This window comes from Falco peregrinus, chromosome 9 (assembly GCF_023634155.1).
Source record: "Falco peregrinus isolate bFalPer1 chromosome 9, bFalPer1.pri, whole genome shotgun sequence".
In the NCBI taxonomy this organism is placed as follows: domain Eukaryota; kingdom Metazoa; phylum Chordata; class Aves; order Falconiformes; family Falconidae; genus Falco; species Falco peregrinus.
In genome coordinates, this window is record NC_073729.1 from 23,376,134 (window position 1) to 23,398,267 (window position 22,134).

General features: G+C 61.6%; 2 protein-coding genes across 2 annotated transcripts; one reads left to right on the plus strand and one right to left on the minus strand.

Annotated features, from left to right (window-relative positions):
- Positions 1 to 203: 203 nt before the first annotated feature.
- Positions 204 to 12,107, plus strand: LOC101919259 (tyrosine-protein phosphatase non-receptor type substrate 1). Its single transcript, XM_055814134.1, has 8 exons — positions 204 to 417; positions 7,164 to 7,514; positions 7,774 to 8,091; positions 8,227 to 8,577; positions 8,859 to 8,960; positions 9,422 to 9,443; positions 9,853 to 9,892; positions 10,611 to 12,107. Exons 1-8 carry the CDS (start codon positions 339 to 341, stop codon positions 10,863 to 10,865), a joined length of 1,518 nt encoding a protein of 505 aa, XP_055670109.1. The 5' UTR covers positions 204 to 338; the 3' UTR covers positions 10,866 to 12,107.
- Positions 12,108 to 13,145: 1,038 nt separating this feature from the next.
- PDYN (prodynorphin) lies at positions 13,146 to 14,763 on the minus strand. The gene is made up of 2 exons (XM_027790325.2): positions 14,596 to 14,763; positions 13,146 to 14,290 (listed from the first exon to the last, which is right to left on the minus strand). The coding sequence occupies exons 1-2, from the start codon at positions 14,722 to 14,724 to the stop codon at positions 13,724 to 13,726; spliced, it is 696 nt and encodes a 231-aa protein (XP_027646126.2). The 5' UTR covers positions 14,725 to 14,763; the 3' UTR covers positions 13,146 to 13,723.
- Between the last annotated feature and the right edge of the window lie 7,371 nt (positions 14,764 to 22,134).

The window sequence follows — 22,134 nt, forward strand, 5'->3', positions numbered from 1 at the left end:
GCAGGCGCGGCTCCGCTCGGCACCGGGGCACGCGCCCGCCCGGGGCCCCGCCGCGGCGGCCCCGTCAGAGCCCCAGGGCCCGGGCAGCGCCCGCGGGCGGCGGGGGCCGCGCGTGTGCTGCGGGGCGGGGGGGGCAGCCGCGGGGCGGGGGGCAGCCCTCCTTCCTCATTTTGGGGCTGAGAAGAGCGATTTCCTTCTCCAGCTGCAATTCAGCTTTTTTTTTTTTCCCTTTATGTTTTTGCTTTTTTTTTTTTTTTCCTTTAACATAAAAAAGCGAAGCCCGCCGCGGAGCCGCGCTTTGAAGCCGCTCCGGTCTGCGCTGCCCAGCCGGAGCCGCGATGGAGCCGCTGCCCCGGGGCCCCGGCCGCGCCGCCTGGCCGCTGACCTGCCTGGTGCTGCTCTGCCTGCGCTGGCCAGGTAAGCCATGGCTGCCCCTGCGCGGCTCCCCCCTGCTGCCACCCCCCCTGCCGCTTTGGCTCCTTTGCCATCCCCCCTCCCCTCCATCTCTCCCTGCTGCCCCCCGCCGCGCGCCCGGTTTGACCTTTCCGCGGGGTGACCTAGAGCGGCGGCTGGGGGGGAGGGGGGCTCTCTCGACGGCCCCTCTGGAAGCAAACTTCCAGGCGGACATTCCCCTTTTCCAGCGAGACGAGGGAAGCAGGCAGGGACGTGAAGAGGCATGTTGTTCCACCCGTGTGCTGGCACCCCTTGCCAGCTCCCTCCGAGGCAGATCTCCAAGCGGCCCGGGGATGGGGGAGCGGCGGAGCCGGGCGAGGGGGGGGCTGGCGAGGGCTGCCGGCCTCCTCTGCCAGCAGCTTGTTTTTCTTGCTGCCCTCCTACTTCCCCCGCTGGTGTACGCAGTCCTGGCTGCTCTACCCAACTGTTGAGCACCGGAGCGGTGGGATTGCATCGTCCTCCCAGGCACCTGGTGTCATCCAGTGCTGGCCTGGGGCCACCTCGGGCTGCTGCGCCAGCCCCAGCGGGTACCCCAGCGGGTACCCCAGCCCTCCCTGGGGCTCCACCGGGCCCTGGTGCGCGCTCGGGGATGCAGCCTGGGAAGGGATGATCAGAGCGCGCGCCGCTCCCCGCCTGTTTCCCTTCCCTTATGAGCAGTGGGAAGTTTCTCGCCCCACCGCCGGCGAAGCCCCATGGTGGCTGCTGCTTTCTAGGATGTTTCATTTCACTGCTCTTCGTCTCCGGCGGTATCGCCAAGCAATTGCTGTCCTCCCTGCCCGGTGCTGTCGGCACCTTCAGGGAGGGATGGGGCTTTTTGGGCAAACCTCCTGGGGCAATCGCAGTGCACGTGCAGGAGATCTCACTGCTGAGTGTTTTGCCTGATCTGTCCAAATTGCGCACCTTCCAACTGGGTCCTGCTACATGCAGCCCAGCCCAGGCTCCCACGTGGTTGACACGCTTGTCCCACAGGAGGGAAAGCCACGCTCTCCCAGGCCCATTGGAAACGTTGACTGTCAGAGCTTCACTTGGGCAGAGAGTTGAGCGCAAACTTGAGCAGAAAGCAAATGCTTTCAGCACAGCACTCCTGGCTTTGAGTTGCCTGATCACAACTGAGAAGTGTTGGCCCCGAGCTGAAAACTCCCGGTTGCTGAAAGCCAAGAAGGCTTTGGCGGCGAGAGCGGCTCCAGCGAACCGTTGCGATTTCCTGCCTTGAAAGAATGGCTTGAGCAAAGCTCCTGAGTTAATTAAACGTGGCCTTGGAGTAAGAACCCCATTTTTCCAAGGCAGCTATAGGGAAAGAGCTGTCCTGGGGCAGAAAGGCCCGGGTTGCAGGGTGTTTTGCATCCCTGATTCCAGGTGCAGGCACACAGAAATTTTTTTTTTTTTTTTTTAATTTCCACCCACACACAGTGCAGACCCTGCAGTGAGCCCCTCCTGGGCCACGGCTCAGGCTAAGCATGAACTCCAGAAGAGCTGGCCCAGGCTCCCATGCCAGAGGGCAATTGCTTCGCCAGCGCTTCTGCAGAAGCAAAGGGAAAAGGGAAGGTCCTGCAGGACATCTTCCTGTAGGACAAAGAGGAGTGAGATGCTGGGAAACCAAATTGCAAAGCCCTGTTGCAAAATCTGTGCCGTGCGGGCGTTTCTTGATGGAGGGTTTCAGCTGCGTTTCCCAGAGCCTCCTCTAAAGAGGAAATCTGTTTGGTTGTGGGGCTCTGGCTTTCAAGCTGAATTTCTGCTAATGCTGTAGGAGGAACGCTCGCAAATGGTGTCTGCGTGTGATCCGAGGCTTCCTCTGATGTCACGCATGTAAAATATAGCCTTTACTATAACCGTCCCCATGCTGCTCTGGGATTTGCATAGCACTTGACAGCTATCCCCAGGTCTCTTCTTGTCTTCCCCTGAACTGTGGATTCCAGGCCCCTTTTATAGGCAGCACCTGTTAGTTCCCCGCCGGCAGCCCCACTGCAGGTGAAATTCCAGCAGGATTATTTTGGGGCTTCTCTTGCCCATCAGCCTGTTCCTTTAAGGAGTGATCTTGGAGCTTTGGATGCCGGTGACCAGCTGCACGTTGCTTCTGGAGCATGCAGCCCTCCTCTCACCATCCTGGAGCTCCTTACCCAGCTCCTTTGGAAGAAAAAAAAAATTAAAATCTATTTTTATCAGGAAGCATCCGAGCAGCCTCTCCTGAATTAAACCCCGGCCTCTGGCAATCTGTTCAGTATCAAATACTTCAAAAGGTGGAATATAGCAAAAAAAATGTGTCACTGAGGTGGAAAACTTGCACTGCAGTGAGAGGGCTGGGGATTATTTTGCTCTCAAATTAAACTGAATAACAGGAGGGAGGCTCTGCCAGACCAGGCGCAGCACGATGTATGTGCTCGTGCCTCTTCTCTGGGCTGGAAGTGCTCTGGGTCCGCATTGCGAGGGTGCTCCCACCTACGTGGGAACAGCCACGTGCTGATTTTCAGGGCTCTAAACCCCTTTGATAATTCTGGAGCATAAGACAGAGCAGACTACAAGGTCAGAGCACCTAAAGTCCCCTCGATCTTGGGGGCAAACAGTTCGTACTCTGATGCTAGGTGATTTGATGTCTGAGAAAATAGTGTCGTTGGGTGGCACTGGGAATGTGCGGGTGGGAGGCAAGTTTGCGCTTAAGTGGTGCTTGTGGTGAGAAATCGTGGTGTGTCCCATGTGTTTGCAGCATGAAGACCACCCCCCCCGCATCCTACTCCTGGTGCAAGAGTGTGTTGTGAGCATACAGGGCTCGCACAGGCTGCTGGCAAATCTCTGCTGGGAGGGGGCTCAGCCAGGTTCCTGGCCCCACCACTCCTTGGGGCGAGCACCCAGAAAGGGGAAGGAGGAGAGACATCTTCTGCTGGGTACAAGGAGAAGCTGCCTTCAGGGGGAAGGGAGGAAAGGAGCTTTAGTGGAAACTTTGCGTTTTCTGACTTGCATATACTGGGGTTTTCTATCAACTTCCCCTTTGTGTTTTCCCACGATGAGGGTGGTGGATGCATCCTTGGGGTGCTGCTGCTGCTGGAGTCTGAAGGTGTTTCTGAGCACGTGGTGGATCAGGTTAGCCCTGGTGCCGGGTAGGCAGGTAGAGAAGTTGGTTGGCCTGACTGGACTCATGCTGCTCAGCCGGGAGGTGTGCGTGGGTCTTGTTATGGCAGTGTGGTGTTAACACGGCATATCATGGCTGGAGCTCACCTATAATAGATCTCCAGCAAACCCTGCACAGCGTGATCTGAAGAGCAGTGGCCAAGCAGAGCTGTGTGTGAAAGTCTCCGTAACGTGGTGGCTCACAACAGAATGCATGGGGAAAATATGTGAAAAGCCTCATTTAGTCCTATCTGAGAGGCTCTGTAGAGCCACAGGGTGTTCTCCGCAGTGACCGAGAGACTGAGCGCTGCCAGTGGTGCCTCCTGGCAGGCTGTGCTGGGGGCAGCATGAAGCCCCTTATTCCCTGGCTGTTCTGGAAGCAGCAGCACCGCCAGAAAAGCCCCACTGCAGTGGCACCTCTGGCAGCCTGTCGCTGCCCGACAGCACGCGCCCTGCCTGCAAATCCCTTGGTGCAAGGAGCAGGCAGGGTGCTCTCACGCCGCTGCCCGGCGAGGAGGTGATGCAGGCTGGGCGGTGTGAGATGCATGCAGACCATCGGCAGCCTGGCTGCAAACGTGGGTTCTTGCAGAGGCAGCCCTGCTGCCTGCAAAGCAAATACCCCCCTGGAACCCCAGGGAGGCAGAAGCCTTGTGCCGAGGTGGTGGGGGGCTCTGGCCCCGGGCATGGCTTCACCCAGCCACGTGTGGTTTAACTGCCCGGTGCTTTTGCAGGTGTTGCTCTGAGACCCCATCGCTGCAAAGAAATGTGCTTTGAGGCCGGGCAGCGCTCGTGCTGCTCGCCCTGACCATGCTCCGGCACTGGGGTCGGCTCCGGGACCCCAAGGCGGGTGCTTCCCCTGGCTCTGTCCCCTCTGGCGTGGCATGGGCCTCGTGGGGAAGTGGACAGATGGAGGGAGGGAGGATGAAGAGGAAGTGCTTGGCTGGCTGCAGGCTGGGCTGGGCTTGGCTGAGCGGGGTGGCGCTGGGCCCCCTGAGCAGGGCAGCTCTCCCCGGTGCAGTGGACCCTCGAGGAGACACCTTGAGGGTGGGTCACCACCCTGCAGAAGTTGCTTTTACACAGGATTGTAGAGAGGAGCAGTGAGTGATGCGTTCATCACAGGGCACAGAGCCCCTGCAGGGGGAGGGAGCCTGGCTCCTGGCCCCTGCTTCCCACGGCTGCACGCGGGCTGCACAGCCCTTGCTGCATTGCAATGCCACCTGCTAATGCGTGGTGTGGCAGCACTGGCTTCATTTGCCCAACTTGGTGGAGTGAACAATTAGCAATGTGACCACCCTGGGCATGGGAAGGGGCTGGGGGGTCTGTGCGGTGGGTGCTCTGTGCCCAGGGCAGCCCAGTCCCCCGCCTGCGTCGTGTCCCCATGTGGAGGCTCAGCAAGAGGTGGATGATGCCTTTCAGACTTCCTCTGGGCATTTCTCAACTGCTTCTTGCGAAAGGTCTGGGGGCAGGAGGCAGCAAGCTCGGGAGGTGCCACAGCAGCGGAGGCTGGCAATGCATGCCCTGTGTCACAGCCCTGCTCTGCGCAGGGCTGCACGAGCTCCTGCTGAGGGCCCGGGCTCGCCCCGATTTGGGGGGTCACCTGAGAAATGTGGGCTCCCCTCACCTTGCAGAAGCTCAGGGTGCTGCTGCTCAGACACAAGACAGAGGAGGCTCAGCCTGAACGACTCATTCGGACGTGACACTAATCAGGTTTCCATGCTTTTGTGCTTGTCTTATGGGACAAACTTGTTTTGGTGCTGAGTGCTACTACTGCATCAGCCTTGGCGTGGCTTCAAAGGGAAGCACCAAGGGCTGAAGGTTTTGGCTGCAAGCATCAGCCTGTGCCGGGGAGGCAACGGACTGATGCCCTGGGCAAAAGGTTTTTAACCTGGGGAGTCTGTAGAAAGTGGGGTCCTGGTGACTTTGGCCATTGAGACTGAGTAATTGTGCAGTGAGAACATCTGTGGGTACATCAAATACCACTGGAAGTCAGAAGGGATTAACAGCTGCCAAAAATCCTCTCCAGTAGGAGCCAGCTGTGGCTGAGAGGGGTCAGAGCAGCTCATCCTGCAGTGGGTCCTCCTGGGAACATCCAGCCGAGAGTTTTGTCCCATGCTAGGGATGGCTGCGGCGGGGGCTGTGGAGGTTCCAAGGGCAGTGTTTGCAGGAGTCGCTGCCCTGGGTTTTTCTGCTGTGAGAGATGTGGGGTGCAGCTGGAGCCCTCCAGCCAACAAGGCTGGGGAGCCGGCTGTGCTGATGCGGCTCCCACATGCCCAGGATGCTGGTCCATATGTGCCCAATGCTGCTCAGCTGCAGCAGGAGTTACCTGCTCAGATATAGTAGTCTCTGGTTATCGCCATCCTGGGAAGTGTTTAAAAAATGCATAGATGCGATGCTTGGGGATGTGGTTTGGTGGTGGACTTGGCAGTCCTGGGTTAATGATTGGACTTGATCTTAAAGGTCTTTTAATCTTAAAGATTCTATGATTCTGTGTGAGCGTGACACTGGTTCTGTGTGCCACTTGCCAGCTCCGGGACTGCAGCAGTCAGCAGTGCCTGGCCCCTGTTAGCAGCAGGCAGATTTAAGTGGTTCTCCCACCTCTCTCACACGTTGCTTTAAAATGTTCCTTTGAGCAGTGACCTGTATTGAAATCTCATTCGATTCAGTTGCAATAACTATATCGGCATGGCAAGCACTGCCGAAGTTAACCCCTGGAGGAGCAGTGCTGCGCGGTGGCTCTTCCTTCTCCTGCAGCTGTTTTTGGGGAGCAGCAGCAGCAGCACCGGCTCCTGGTGCACCGCACTGATGCGGCGGTGAGCTCGGACCCTTGTCCCTGCCGGCTCTGGCTGCAGGTCCGCCGAGATGGGTTTTGGTATTGCCTGTCCTTGGGGAGAGCGGAGACCCTGCGCTTTTCCTGGAGACCTTGGGAGTTTCTCCCAGCCTGACAGTGCATGCGGGAAGTTGCGTTGGCACCCATGGGTGCTTAGGTGGGGGTCGCTTGGGACAGCACCTTTCTGTTTGTGCGGGGACGGTTGGCTGCATTAGGGAATGTTGCTATTGAGGTGCTCCGAAGGGGACTGCTCTCCTCTGTTGGTGACAAGCGGGAATGGCGTCTGCCTGGCTGGCACCGGTAGGGCTAATGGCTGTGCTCTGCTGGCCTCACGGAGGCTTGGCTTCGGTGCAGAAATGGGGCAGGTTCAGCGCAGAAAACACGGTATTGCATCTGCAAGGGGAGCTTGCTTTCTGGAGCACCTTGCATTTTGTGCCCTTGTCTCCTCCTGACTGACAAAGCCAAGCGGCTACAGAAGGTGGCACGGCGTGTGTGGGCAGCTGGGATGTGCTCGATGTTTTAGCTGTGCAGAGTACATGCCATGTGCTGTTATCTAGCAAAGCTCCGGCCAGCTCCACCGCTGTGACCTGCGGGCAGAGGTCTGTGCCGGCTGCTGTAACCGCAGCCTCTCCCTGGGCTCCTGGTGCTGGCACAACCCTGTCACCCAGGGGCCCCGCTGACCAGAGCTGTGTGTCCAGCCTGTCCCGTGGCTGGGGAGGGCAGGTGGGGACCCTGGCCAGGCGTGTGGTGCCAGGTGGGACTTGGTCTGTTTTTTCCCCAGGTGCGGGTGCCCAGGCGGGTCAGAGCTTCCAGCTGCAGCAGCCCCAGACCAAGGTGTCGGTGAACAAGGGGGAGATGTTCACCCTGCACTGCACCACGTCCGGAGGTGGTCCCCTTGGCCCTGTGAAGTGGCTGAAGGGCTGGGGCAGCGAGAACGAGACCATTTACGACCAGACGGGCTCTTTCCCTCGTGTGACGAGGGCAGTCAGTGGGTCTGATGTGGACTTCACCATCCACATCATGGATGCTCGCCTCGAGGATGCCGGCAGCTATTACTGTGTGAAGTTCAGCAAATCACTGGGTGGTGTTCAGGTGTTTCAGCACGGCAAGGGCACAGAGGTGTCCGTGCACGGTGAGTGGGGCTCCCAGAGCAGCTCCCGGTGGATGCCAGCCCTGCTGGGCGCAGCCCCCAGCACAGCCCAGCCCAGCACGGTGGGCTCTGCTGTGGGTGAGCGGAGATGGGGAAGGGGCTCGGGGGCCGGTCCCAGGAGGGTTCTGTGGGCCACCCCCGGGCAAATCTGTGCCCCCACAGGAGACCCCGCTCCCTGCAGCCCTGGCGCCGGCTGGGGGTGGCAGAGCCTGGTCTGATGGCCCCACACTTCTTCCCACAGCCAAACCCAGCCCCCCGGTTGTGTCCGGGCCCCAGCACAGAGCGGGGCCGGGGCAGTCGGTGCCTTTCACCTGCACGGCCGGGGGCTTCTTCCCCAGAGACATCAGTGTGAAATGGTTCAAGGACAGGAGCCCAATTTTGGCTCGGCAGCCCCAGATCATCACCCCTGAGCAACTGAAATCCTCCTACAACATGTCCAGCACCCTGACGGTGATGCTGAAGGAGGACGACGTCCGCTCGCAGCTCATCTGCGCGGTGCAGCACCCCACACTGACGGCCCCGCTGACGGGGACGTACCAGCTCAGCAAAGCCCTGCGAGGTGAGGGCTGGGAGGGGAGTCGGCGCTTGAGGTGCCCAGCTTCTGTGGGGCTGGGGGTCCTGGGGCAGGGACAGGGCACCCTGCGGGGAGCAGAGCCAGGGGACACCAGGCACCAGGTGCTGCCTTTCTTCCCAGTTTCCCCCAGTGTCCACGTGGATGCTGACCTGCCGAGCCTCTCTGAGGTGAACAAGACCGCGAACTTCACCTGCCACGTGAAGGGGTTTTACCCGCGAGGGGTGACCATCACCTGGCTGGAGAATGGGACGGAGATAAAGGTGGAGAACACCTCCCAGCCGGTGGAGACCCCACAGGGCTTGTTTGAGCTGAGCAGCCTGCTGCAGGTCCAAGCGACGGAGGAGAAGAACGGGTCCGTGTTCACCTGCCGAGTGGTGCACGACGCCCAGGACCCCATCAGCAGGACGGCCACCCTGCGGATCGCTGCCCCAGCCAGAGATGGACTGAGCGACTGGTCCCAGACATATAATGGTGCGTGGAAGCCACTAGGCTGTTGTCCCTGCCGGGGAGACTGTAAGATGTCACTTGCCTGAGAAAGCTCAAACTCCCACCAGAATCTGGTTCAAGGACACAAATCTCCACGGTGGGGGAGGGGGGAGGGAGGAGGGAGGAGGGGCGTGATGCTGGCAGGTACTGAGCTGTCATTGTCTGTGATTCAGGCGTCATCAGGTCTACCCAGCTGTAAGGCTGCAGGGACATGGTTGGTACCAGTGTTTTCAGGCCCGTGGTGACCCTTTTCTTTCATGTTTCAGGCAATTTGCTGCTCATCTATATTGTGGTGGGAGTGGTCTGCACTGTGCTGGCACTGCTGGTGGCTGCCATTCTTTACCTCATCCGAGCAAAGCAGAGCAAGGGTAAGGAACCAAGTGCATGGCGAGGAAGCAGCTGCTCCCGACCCCCTTCTCCCTCTCTCCTGAGCATCACTGCTTGGAGGCTGAATTCATGCCTGTGCTGCTGCAGCTCCTGCCCAAAGGGCAGGATGGAGCAGAGCTGGCCAGGTTGTTTGCAGGCTGCAGGGAAAGCTCTGCCTGCTTGCTGCTGCGCGCCAGTGCCTGCCAGCAGCAAACGTGTTGTTCCTGGTACCTAAAATGTCTGACACCCCCCTGCCCTCTGCCAGGAGCATGTGGTAAATGGAGTGAAACTCCACAAAACTGCAGGAACTTGCCTCTGGGAAAAGATGCATATCTGCTCCTGCAGCAGTCTCTGCACTCTGCATGTGGGCTTGCGTGCCCGGGGAAGCTGGGGGTGGGTGGGGGTGGTGTGTGTATGTTGTTTCCTAAACTATTTCTTTCCTAAACTATTTTTCTTCTGGCAGGTAAAAGCTCACCATCTGCTAGGTAAGTTCACATCTTCTCTAGTCACTGAGTGACTCGTGAGCACTCTGAGCTGGACACCTCCAGCCTGCAAAGGGGGTCCCTTGGGATCAGGATGGAGCTGGATGCCCGTTTGTTGCAAAAGGAAAGGCAGGAGCGCAAGCTTCGCCGGTCTCCCTGGTTGTGGTTCTGCCCCTGCAGTGATCTTGTACCCAAACTCTTGGCTTTTGGTGAGGCTGAATGAGCAGGTGGGAGCCAGCTCCCCAGCCTGCAGAGGTGTAGCTGGACCAGGACGTGAGCAGATGCTCACTGGTGAGGACTCGTGCTGCTGCAAGGACTTGGTTTTGCATCTGAACCTCCCCAGCTGCTCCATCACTAGGGAAGAGGCAACGGGGCGCTCAGTCGATCTGACTTATTTTGTTCCCCCTTTCAGGTTACACGAGCCGGAGAAGAGCAGCGAGGCCACTACCCAGGTGTGTTGCTTGACCCCGCACGCAGGGAGGGAGCCGGGCCAGGGGCAGAGGCAGGAGCTGGAGAGTGGTGGTTCCTGCGTGAAACACCTCCGTGTCTCCAGTGGAGGGTGGTGGTTCCCCTGTGAAACATCTCAGTGTCTCCACGCTGTGGCTGGAGAGGGAAGAGAAGCTGCCCCAGGGATGGGGTAGCCACTTCCCAGCATCTTTTCTGCCTTCGCTCTCTCTCCTCCTCCTCCTCCTCCCAGGAAAGTCTGGGTTAGTGCTGCCTGCAGAACCAGCTGTGCGATAGCCGGCCAGGCTATTTGTGGAGTTATTTTGCATTTGGTGACGCCGTTGCGGGCAAAGTCGTGATCAGCATCAATCTGCCTGTCCCACCCAGCCTCTGCCAGCTCCCACGTGGGCATCGCTGGGCAGCCTGGCCCCTGCCCAGCCCTGCCAGGATGGGGTGATGGCGGGGCTGCAGTGGTGGCTCTTGAATCGCGGTGGTGGCTCCCAAGGCTGTCAGTGGCAGCTGTGGCTGATGGTTTTGAAGATGTAGCGTGGGGTAAAGCATTGCTGCAGGATTGTTTCCCCCTGTACAAGCAGCGACTGAGCTGTCCCAGGTCACAGCTGCAGCCGGATTGACCTCAGTGAGGGGCTTTGGGTTGGTGCCTGGGTGGACACGGTGGGGGCTCCTCTCTTGTCCTCCCAGAGGAGGAACTTTTGGTGCCTCACACAGGAGTCCGACCCCAACAACCTGACCTACGCAGACCTGAACTTTGACAGAGAGAGGAAGACCATCCGCCGGATGGTGGAGATGAGCCAGCAGTCAGAGTACGCCTGCATCCAGACCAGCCAGGCACCCACCAGTGATGACAACCTCACCTACGCCGACCTGGACATGGTGCACCTCAGCAAGGCACCCAGGCGACCGGCCCCGCGCCCTGAGGAGGCCAGCTCAGAGTATGCCAGCGTCCAGATCCCGAGGAAATGAGCAAGGCTGCAGTGGCTGCCGGGACCCCCTGTCTCACGGGGAGCCGCCCTGCTCCTCTCCAGGAGGGTTTTCTTGGAAGCACCAAGAGTGATGTGAAGATGCACTGCGGTACCCGCGTTTTGGGATGGAAGTGGAGCCACCAATACTGTGAGGGTTGGCTCCCCCCCACAGAGACCCAGTTTTGGAGGGCAACTTGGTCCTGGGGCTGCCAGCTCCATCCCTTTGGGGCTGTTCAGCCTTGGGGTGCCAGGTTTGCCTGCCAGCCGCTCCTTGAGAAGCTCCAGCCGGGCTGAGGGGATGGGGACAGTGACTCTGTGCCAGCTGCCATGGGGATGCTGCTGCCTGGCCAGGCTCGCACAGCTTCCCACAGTGCCCTGACCCTGCAGGGACCAGCTGGGGCCCCTGTGCTGCCTTCTGCTGCCGGCACCTGAAAACAAACTTTGGCTTTAAAGGAAGGACCGAAGCGTCCACCTCTCTCTTCCCAAGTGTCCCTTCTGCGGGACTTCTGTCTCGCACCAAGGCCAATAAGGCTGGGAAGGCTGGTGAGCCGAGCCCCCCTGCTGCAGGCTGTCCCCCATCCTGCTGCCCGGGGAGGCTCCAGGTACAGCTTCCTGGCACCGAGCATCCTCCTCCTCCTCGTCCTCTGCACAGCCTTGCCCCACACAGGGACCCACCAGCGCTGCCCCAGGCTTGTACAAAGTGTGCAGCTCCACGCCGGCTGGGCTGCGGGTGCCCCCGCCAGCCTGGCACCCTCCCGGAGCTCCCCACAGGTACTGTGTAACATGTTTTGACTGTTTGACATGTAACTATTAATTTTTAGAGCTAAACCCCAATGTTTTGTGTTGTACGTGGGTGTACTGCTGTGTACTTAACACTAGAATAAGATGTGCAAAATTAAGACAGAGGCCTCAGTAAAGACCTCTAAGCCCTGTAGAGTTTCTAAGAGTTTTACATGGCCCCCCCGCAGCTCTGCTGCGGGGGCCAGGCAGACTCCCCGCAGCCCACCCGTGGGGACAAGTGTCTTCCATGTGCCACCGCATCGCTGGCTCCTGCAGCACCCAGGTGGCCTTGCAGCAGCAGGCAGGCATGGGGCTGGCCCCCCGTGGCTGCTGCGGGGGGGCAGGGGGGCCTGGTGATGCTTTGAGAATCATGTGACTGCTTGTACAGACTTTCCTTTTTTTTTTCTTTTTGCTTGCAAGATATTTTTATAATAAAAGTGAAGAGTCCTGTGCTGCTCCTGCACACCCCTGTGTCCCCGTGCTTGGGGCTGTACCTGGTCACAGGCACTGGGGGTGCGTGGTGGGGTGGGGGGCCTGTATGTCCTGCAGTGAGGTGGGAGGGGGGTCTCATCCTGCACAGCCCCGTGGTGTGCTGCACAGGGAGGGAAGACAGCAGGAGCTGGAGGTTGGGATGGGGGTTATGGTGCTGCTTCCCCTGGGTAGCGTGAGGGAGGGGAGCAGCCCACCCCAAGGGCAAGGACAGACCAGCATCTGGCCAGCTGCATCTTTAGGTGCCCCCGTTCTCTGGGAGCTGAGCTGGTGTGCCCAAAGCGGGGTGCAGGCAGGCCAGGTGCTGGCCACAGCCTGTGCCTTGGGTGAGCTGAGCGTGCCAGTGCTCTGCAGTGACCTCCCCCCATTCCCACCCCGCAGCCGGCGCCTGGGCCATGGCTGGCACATGAGGTGATGATGCCTTGTGGAGAGTGAGGCCACAGAGGAGATACTCAACAGGAGGGCTGCTGCCCAGGCTGGGTGTTCTCAGCACTGAGCTGCTGCCGGTGGGCTTGTGCCCTCCTCAAAGCATGAGGGGGAAGGGGACAGCTTGCCCACTGCCCTTCCCGGCTGGGGCAGCTGCCATGATTCCCCCGGGAGCCTCCCCTGGGTGCAGCTGGGGGTGAGTGGGTGGTCCCGCTGTGCTGCGGGAGGTCCCCAGCCAGCACCTGGGGTGCACCTGAGCATCCCTGCCCTTGCTCCCCTGTGGCAGCAGCGATGGGGTGTGTGGGGTCCCACATTCCCCCTTGGCACCCGTGGCACAAGGAAGGTACCACCATGCGCTGCCTGTGTGGTATCCCAGCCCTGGGCACCCACAGCCCCCTCAGGCCCCAGCTTGGGGTGCATGGTTCCCTCATGCTGAGGGCTTGGTCCTCACTGTGGAAGATGCTCAGCACCTGGCACGGCTTCAGCTTCATTGGCATCTGCCTTTTATTGGCTGCGGGGGGGAGCAGGGGCTGGGGCAGGGGTCGAACCCTGCCTCGGGGGTCGTTCTTGGAGGGGGAAGCCCAGGGGCACCAGGCAGGCGCTGGGACAGGTGGGAGGTGGCGAGTGGCTCCGGGAGGGGAGTTGGGGTTGTGCTCAGCCGGCTGCCTGCCCCGGTGATGGTTCCGTGGCACCAGCCCTGCCCAGCCCCCTCTCCCCACGGTGGTGCTGGCTGTGTGAGCCATCTACCAGCCCAGAGGGCCTGATCCTGCCCCATTTCATCCTTCCCACTGCTCAGAGGCCATTGCCCTGTACATCAGCTGTGATGTTTTCCAGACCCAGCTGCAATTCTGCAGCTGCGGCAGGGTGCAGGATATGTCCCCCCCCCCTTGATTTGCCCCCTGGAGCCCTGGGGCTGGATCCACGGCCACACCACCAGCAGCCGGAGGAGTGGTGCTGTCCCCTCGATGCACAGGGTCCCTAAGGGATGGGCAGGTGAACCAGAGAGGGACAACTGGGGAGGGGGACTGACCCATGGTCGCCTAGGGGGACGAGGCAGGGGTGACACCGGCCACACCGGGCTGGGCGGGGGCTGGGGCTGGGGGTGACGGCGCAGTCTGGGCTGGCAGTGTGGGGACCGTGGTGCCGCCCATCCCACACCTGGCTCTATAGGTCCGAGACCTCCCCTGAGTAGGCGCTGGGGTCCTCGTCTGACCGTGTGGTGACCTTGAACTGCCGCCGCAGGAAGCCTCCATAGCGCTTTTGATTGTCCCACTTGAGCTTGGGCCGGATCCGGCGCATGAAGCCACCATAACGCTTGTGCAGCTCTGCCAGCTCCTGCCCCTCGGCCCCAGCGCCCGTGGGCTCCTCAGCCCCAGCGCCCACCGGCCCCGGGTAGTCCTCAGGGGCCGCCCGCTCCCCCGGCTTGCGGCCAAAGCCCCCGAACTTCTTGCTGAAGCTGCCCTTGCTGTGGGCATTCTCGCGCAGCAGGGCAAGCAGCTTCCCCTTGGCCATCTTCTTCATGAAGCCCCCATAGCGCTTGGCCGGTGCCATCGGCAGCTCCCCAGGACCCAGCTCCTGCTCCGGCTCTGCCTCGTCCTCCTCTGCCCCCTGAGGGGATGGGTCTGTCCCTTCGGCCAGGGCCACCAGTGGGGCCAGGAGCGCCAGCGCCTTCCTGCACATCTCCCACTCGGGTCCGGGTGGCGAGGAGCCCTGGCATTCCCACAGGCACATCTGCAAGACAGCGGCCGCAGCGGCCCCAGGGTGCCCGCCAGCATCACCCCACTGCTCAGGGTGATCCCCTGCCTTCCTCCCACCCCGTGCCAGGGGTGCCCCTGCCCCAAGCCCAGGAGTCCGTGCTCACCATGCTGCCAGGCTCAGCCAGGAGCCGAAGCTTGCACCTTCCCAGCACCCTGGGGTGCCCACAACCATCACTGTGGCAACACCCAGCTTTGCTCACCATGCACTGGCACCCACGATGCCCCCGCTGCTGGGACACCCCCCCCCCCCCCCAATGGCTGCATGGGGCCAGCACTCACCAGGGGCCAGATGCTGCTCTCAGTGCCGTGGGTCTGTGCTGTGCAGAGGGAGCACTGGGTCACGCAGTTGGTGGATGCCGCTGTGGCCAGGGAGAGGCAGAGTGCCAGCGCCAGTGCCCGCTGTGCCATCTCACCCCGCCTCCGTTGCCTGGGGGAAGGTGAGACAGCTCAGAGCCTGTCACCTTCTCCGCTCTGGCCCTGGGGAACCCATCACCATGCCGCTGGCACCCTCGGTGTGGGACACCTACTGCCTCCACCTGTGTGGACGCTCCTGGGGATGTGCACCACGACCTGTGCCTGTGCCCGTGCAACTCACCTCGGGGTGCTGCTCCTGGTCCCAGGCAGGGAGAGAAGGGGGCAGGTCTGACCAGTGGGGACACCATGGGATGTGATCCCTTACCCTGGCTGCAGCCTGGTCCCTGGGGCAGGGACCACCCATCCCATCCCATCCCATCCCATCCCATCCCATCCCATCCCATCCCATTCCACCCCACCTCACCCCACCCCATCTCCCCCATCTCTCTTTCCATATCATTAGAAAGAAAAGACCCTTTTTCTCTTTAGCACTGAGTTTCTCTGCAATATTGTGATCGGCATGGAGGGGATTAATCACTGGCTCTCCCTCTTGGCCTTGGGGAAGAGCAGCACCGTGATTGGAGCCATGAGCAGGAAGGGGACCAGGGATGCCATCAGCTGGTATGGACTCACCCCATGCTGCTGTACCCCATGCCAGCACAGCCCGGCTCCCCTCCCTCCTGCCTGCCACTTCTGCTGAGCTGGTGCAGCAGGAGGGCGAAAAAGCCAGATTTCAGGTTCAAGCCTACCTGCAAACCGTGATCACCATCCTTCAGCCTGCGGGGAGCCCTGTCAGAGCCTCTGGCCTCCACGGATGAAGCCAGGGAGGGCTGAACACACCGTGCAATAGCTGGGAGGGGGGCTGTGCAATGGCTGGGAGGGTGGCTGTGCCGGCAGCAGTGCTCAGAGCCCCCCAGGTGAGGCTGGAGGGGCCGGTGCCAGCCCTGGTTGCAATGTCACAGGACTGTGGTGCCACCAGGACCACGATTGCCCCAGGAACAAGAGCCAACCCCAAAGGGGTGCACTGGCAGCAAGCACTGCCTGCTGCTTTTATCTGGGGTGGAAAGGCATGACCCAGAGGGATCTGTTACACATTAATGACGCATGTTAGAGACTATTGTCTTCTCCAGCAGTATCTGTTAATGTACTGTAATTGGTACTGATGAAGAAATGTTAATGCCACAGTATTAATTCATGCTAGATTAAAATTTAATTTGAATTATCTGCACCATTGTGTGTCAAGCCGTCTGCATTCCTTGGCTGCACCGCACACCGGCTCCACACAGCCCTCAGTGCATCACTTCGTCTCGCCTCGGCAGAGCGGCAGGTAACAGGGCAGGCAGGTGACCGGGCTGGGCATGGTGGGATCCCAGCCAGCCCTCACCGCTGAGACACGGTGACAGTCCCCTACTGCCTCACCATCACCACGGCACCGATGGGCGAGGACTCGCCAGCCACGCAGGTAGGTGCTAGCGGCAGCACCAAGAGGAATGATGCTCCCAAGAACAGCCACCGGCTGCTTCCCACCAGCCCCACCGGGAACCTTTGTCCCCCTCTTTTCCCACCCCCTTCCCCTCCCTCACCCCTGCTGTGCTCCTCTGCTGCTGGCAGCCCCGTGGGTGCTGCTGGAGCAGCGTGCGGGGGCCACGATGGCAACTTTCACCCCACGTGTGTCCGGCAGCTCGGGACAAGCTGCAGGTGCGACCAGCTCGGCACAGCTCGGTGTCATGGCATGTCGGACACGGCACGTCCCATTCCTGTCACCCAGCACCTGGCCCTGCTGCAGCCTCAGGGGAGCTACAGCTCTCTGGGGCACAGCATGGCCAAGGACCACCCGCGCCTGGGCACCCTGGGACACCCCGCTGCAAACGTACCTTGTCCAGATGGTGCCATGAACGGCCCCACAGCACTCTGCCTGCTCCTGCAGCTGCGAGGGGACTGGCAAAACTGGGGCAGGAAAAGGGGAGGAAAACGAAGGGCTTTGGGCAAGAGCAAAAAGCAGCAGCACACAAAGGGAGGAAGAAGAAAAGCAGTGTAGGAGCTTGATCCTGCATTACCTGGAGGAGTCCCAAGGCTCCAGAGCTGTCGCTCCTGCAGAAACACCTCAGCGGGATTGTGGCAGTGTCTGGCAATGCCAACGACGGTCCCCGGCTGCCCCCAGTGTGTCCTACCTGTGTCAAGTGTCTGCCAGGTCCCCTTCTCCCCTGTCCTGTTTCCAGTTTGTTGCCCAGGCTTTGCCGGTGTGTGGAAAAGCTCTGAGCGGCATCTGTGCACACCGGGGGCCAGTTACAGACGGGGTGACCCAAGGAGGGACGGGGAAACCAGCACTGCGTATGCCAGGCAGCCCAGAGACCGACTCCCCCGTCACAAATAACCTGTGTTCATTTCTAGTGAGGGCTGTGAACAGCTCTCCTGTGCTGAGCAGCTCTCTCCCACCCCGCTGCAGCTCAGGCAAGTCAGGACCCTGCAGGTATTGCTGGTGGAGAAGAACCACCTTCCAACAGTTCCTTCCCTCACCTTTAAAACTGACCTGGAAACGCCACCAGGACAAGACTTCCCAAAAAAGTCAATGACTTTTGGAACAGAATTGCAGGAAAACCCAGCACTGCAGCTGCCGCTGCTGCTGGAGCCAAGTGGGGGGAGAAAGAAACCTCCCCCTATCCCCTCTCCCCGCTCCCTTTGCCCCCCTGAGCCCTGGGTGTCCCCACTGCTAGGGTGGCAAGCATGACATCGACATCGAAACGAACCCCAGCAAGGCTCTGGACAGCGGTTCACGGGCTACCAAATCGCTCGAGGAACGAGAGGAGCACCTGTGGCCAGGCGGGAGCCCCCAAAATAACTCAACAAGCCCAACCACAAGCCGCTCTCAACATCGCGGCTCGGGGGGGCGTTTTTAAAGAAAGTCACTCTCTGGTGAGCAGGAGCGATACCCCCGTGTGCCCACGCGATGTGAGCGGGATGGCGGCCCTGGCAGCCCTACCTGCCGCTGCTCCCCGTCCCGCCGAGTGCCAGCTCCACGAAGTCAGGATGGGTGCTGGGTGCTGGGTGTCCCTCCACGGGCGTCAGGCTGAGCTGGTCATCGGTGGCGGTGGCGAGGCCACACTGGCTGGTGGCCCCACGGCAGTGCACAGGGTGCCCACCGGACTCACCGCCGGCCGGCTGCCACCCCGCTTTTATGGCTACGGAGTCTCCTCCTGCGGCGGGGCCCGGCTGCGTTCACTCCGCGGAGCCAATCGTGGCGAGGGAAGCTGTGAATAATCAGACCTGCAGCATCCTCACCACCTCCCGAGCAGGCTCTGCTGCTGTGTCGGGGGCCACCCAGCCACCCCAGGGATCGGGGTGCACGTCCCGCCACTGCACCACTGCTGGTTGCGCCCCTCGGGGACCCCCATTGGGGCCAGCCTCGGTCCCTGGGGCTCAAAAACATGCCCCAAATGCGGGAGGTGGCGAGGGGCTGGGACGGGGTGCATGTGCCCCCCCCAGCTGAGTGCCGGAGGAGTCTGGCTGCCGGGGGTGAGAATCCCCCTGGGCATCAAATTCAAAGCCTGCCCGAGAAGGTGGGGGGACTGAAGCCCTGTCCCCCTGCCCCCCCCACTCCCCAGGCTGGGGAGAGGCATCGTCCCTGTGGTGATGCTGGGGAGAGGAGTGAGCCTGTCCACAGCCACAAGAAGGGCGAGAGGGTCTTCACGCTCTGTGAAAGGCTGGTTGTCCCCCCCTCCACAGCCCACCCACCCCGGCTGGGCAGCCAAGCCCTCGCATGGAAACCCCCCACCTCTGCACCACCGGGGCTTGCACCTGCCGGCCTTCCCTCCACTGCCCCCCCTCCTCCTGAGGACAAACCCAAAGAGATGAGCCAAAGGGGAAGGGGGAGCAAAGTGGGGGCATGGAGACCCCCCCCCACCACCTTCCCTGCCCAGCTCTGATTCCTGCTCACACATTTCCAAGACTGATTTAGGGGTAGAGAAGGGCAGCGCTGGGCCCCCCTGCTGGACCCCTGCACCACCGTCCCCCTGCACCATGTCACAACAGAGGTGTGGGTCTGGGGGTCTGGGGCGCAGACCCCACAGGGCCAGGCTGGTCCATCCCGGCAGGTGCAAGCGCACCCCGTGTGCCACCGGCAGTGCAGCCCATCCTCTTGCCTTGAAGACGGAGCTATTTTTATCGGAGCTCAAGAGGGATGTTTCCCAGCAACCTGCCTTTCTCCTGGCTTGAACACCAGCTGCCGGACCCCGTGCCCCCTGCTCAGCCCTTCCGGTGCTGGTGAGGGGCGCAGGGGCCGCTGGCATGGCCGGGACGCTCCACGGGCCCCCCAGCAGCCACAGCTGGGTGAGCAGGGCAGCCTGCGCCAGCTGCCCGTGGCCCCCTGTCCCCAAGGCTGGTGGCTGCCTCCACTAGCACCCATGTTTGGGGTGCCAGGCTCTGCTCACCAAAAAGCACATGGGACCCCACAGATTTTGCTTGGAGGTGGATTTTGGCTCACCCGGGATGGGGCTGTACCAGCACAGATGGACCAAGGGAGCAGGGCTTGGGGAGGGGGGGGCGAGGCAAAGGCAGAGCATCCTGCATCTCCCCAGGACCGATGATGGAGGAGATGTCCCCTTGGGACCCTTTCTGGGAGGCAGCAGCGCTGTGGCCAGGGGCGACAGGGCTTGAGCCCCACGAGGGTCATGGGCAGAGGGCACCACGGCCCCCCCTCTCCACACCATGCCAGGCTGTGCAGGTACAGAACAAAGCCAAGAAAAAATGCAGCTGCAAACCACCACAGACACACTCAGCCAGGGGCTGCGGTGACACCCTGGGCAGGTTTAACTCTTGCTGCTGGGACTAGTGGTCCTGCAGGCACCTCAGACCAGGCAGAGAGGAGCATTTTTTACACCAAAAACCTTTATTTCTATCAAACAGCCCTCCCAAACCCATGAAGTCGACCCCCAGCACTTGGCCTCCCTGGTTCAACCTGCCACTATGCAGGAAAATGGCTCTGTCCCAGAGCTGCATCTCCAGGCGAGAGTGACAGCATCACCCCAAAGGCCGGTGCCCGCCCAAGGACCACAGAGTGCAGGGGGGAGCAATGTGGCCAGCGCCAGCCCCCCCAAATGCAGACCTGCTTGCAGCATCCCTCCCGGAGCCCAATGGCCCGGGGTGCAGCCACCCCCCCACGCAGGGTAATTGCACTGGAGGGAGATGCGCTGCTGGGGATGGAGCAAACCCCACAGGCAGGGAGAGAAAAGTCATTTGTAATAAGGTTCCTTCCTCAGGGCTGATTCCTTTTGCTCCAGGAGGTCGGTCGGGTTACTCCCGTCCCCGGAGCAGAGCTGTCTTATTTTCTACCCATGGCACATACACTGAGTTGGGCAAGAGGGTCTTCCCGGGGGTCGGTCACGGTGTGGGCAGGCATGGGGGTTGACAGGGTCCCCCCGGGAAAGGTGCTGGGAGCAAGCCCACCCACCAGCAAGTTTGATTAATATTCATCTGTCGCTTCCTAATGGGAAACTGTCTCTGAGTCACACTGACATTTCCCTGGGACAATGGTAATTAAGCACCTGGGTAAGAGAAATGTGCAGTAATAGAGAAGTTTAAGTTTTCCTAACTACATCAGTGAGAAGCGGGCTCAGTGAGGAGGGGGACGAGTGTGCGTACCAGGCTCCCGCGAAAGCACGTGGGAGTTGATGGCAGCTCACGTCAGACGGCACTGCTGCACTGCCCCGACACCCCCAGCCTGTCCCCGGGGACTCACCCCCCGACCACACAGGGCACCTCGAGGTGCTGGGCCCCCATCCTGCCATGTCATAAATTGTCCCCACAGGCAGGAGAAGCTCTGCCGGCCGCCTGGGCTGTCCCCAGGCAGCGGGACAGTGAGCCAGCACTGCCAGCAGGAGCATCCACAGGGAAGCAGGTGCTCCGCTGTGGTTCCTCCAGCACCATCTGCTTTCTCCTGTTCAGTGGGACGGGGCTTTTCCAGAAACTCCTAAAACATCCCCTCTCCCTCCTGGCCCCAAAGCAACCGCCGGCTGCATGGGCAGGGCAGGGTGCCCTTTTGCAGCGGCTGCCCACTGCGGGGCAAGGGACACATCGATGCATTTTGCGGGACATGAGAGGTACCAGTTGCTCTGTGGGGAGAACTGTGGGGTGGGCTGAGCCTGGGGGTCTTCTTCCAACCACCCACAGGAGCCACGCGATCTCCGATCAACCACGACAGTACCGGAGCGAACCTCCGGTGACTGGTCGGGCGCGATCTGGAGGCAGATGCCAGGCAGGCAGCGCAGAGCAGGGGCAGGTCACCGCTGCGGGGGCCGCGGCAGCCGACAGAACAGCAGCGTGGGACCGGGAGCCGATTCAGCCCCTGCCTGCGTCACGCTGCGGTGGCTCGAGGTCACCGCGCAGCCCAGGTGGGCACGTGTGCGGGCACGCGGTGACCTCCCTGCGTGGGCAGGAGGCACAAGTGGCCACTTGATGCCGGTACAAAAAAGCAGAACCCACGTAAACACTGCACATCACCCTGCTGCCATCATCCCTGCCGCCGGCACGCACCGCGCCGGCCCCCTCGCCCCCGGCCCCCTCATCCCAGGGCCAGGAGGTGAAGCGGCTCCATTTAACAGCAAATGGAGTTCAAGCCGCTGGCGGGAGCCGCAGCCTGCGCCATGCTTGTGTGCCGCAGAGGGTCAGCCCCACCAAGCCCTGGGTGCTGGGGGCACTGGGGGTCTCCATCCCTGCCGGGGTGGGGGGACCAGTATGACACAGCCCAGAGCTGCTGCGGGCTGGCGAGCGCAGCGGCACCGCTCAGAACAAGTCCAGAAACGGTGATTTTGGGAGCTGCTCCGTCCGTAACCCGGCTCTGTGGATGTGCTCCCTGGCCGCCCGCAGCGTGGTGGCTGCTAACGGCACCCACGGCGGCGCTGGGAAACGGCCGGGAATCGTGGGGAGCAGCGGCTGGAAAATGAAGTTTGGGGGGTTGGTGGCTATCACCCCCCCGCGAAGCCCACGGGGGGAGCGGCGTGCAGAGCCCCGAGCCCCGCGGGCTGCCGGCTGCTCCCCCGGTCCCCAGCCCGGTGCAGAACCTGCCCCGCCCCGCCCCCCCCCGCACTGCCCGGGCTGGACTGACGCTGGAGAAGCCCCCGGCCGGGGGGGGACCCCAGCACCCATCGCTGCCCGCCCGGGGAGCGGTGAAGCTGCAGTGGCCCCGCGGGGAGCCGGGGTCCCAGTTACCGGGAGCACCGCTATCCTGGGGGAGGGGGCGTGCTGCAGCCCCGGGGGGGGGGGTGTCCCAGCAGGTCCCCGCCGCCCCTCATGGTCCTGCACGCAGTGCACGGATCCCGGGGCATCACCCCCCCCCCGGGGCATCACCCCCCTAAAATGCGGTATCATCCCCCTCCCCCGGAGCACCGGCCGTGCCGGTGACGGTGGGAGGGTGGACGGGGACGGGTGACCCCTTCCCCCCGCCCCCCGCCGCCGTTACATAAGGGGTTA

Excerpts from the sequence above, each read along its gene's own strand:
- LOC101919259 (XM_055814134.1), top strand. The coding sequence starts at position 339 with ATGGAGCCGCTGCCCCGGGGCCCCGGCCGCGCCGCCTGGCCGCTGACC. Across the intron at positions 8,578-8,858 it reads CTGGTCCCAGACATATAATG|GCAATTTGCTGCTCATCTAT; the intron begins GTGCGTGGAAGC and ends TTCATGTTTCAG. Across the intron at positions 9,444-9,852 it reads AAAAGCTCACCATCTGCTAG|GTTACACGAGCCGGAGAAGA; the intron begins GTAAGTTCACAT and ends TCCCCCTTTCAG.
- PDYN (XM_027790325.2), bottom strand. The coding sequence starts at position 14,724 with ATGGCACAGCGGGCACTGGCGCTGGCACTCTGCCTCTCCCTGGCCACA. Across the intron at positions 14,291-14,595 it reads AGAGCAGCATCTGGCCCCTG|ATGTGCCTGTGGGAATGCCA; the intron begins GTGAGTGCTGGC and ends GCTGTCTTGCAG.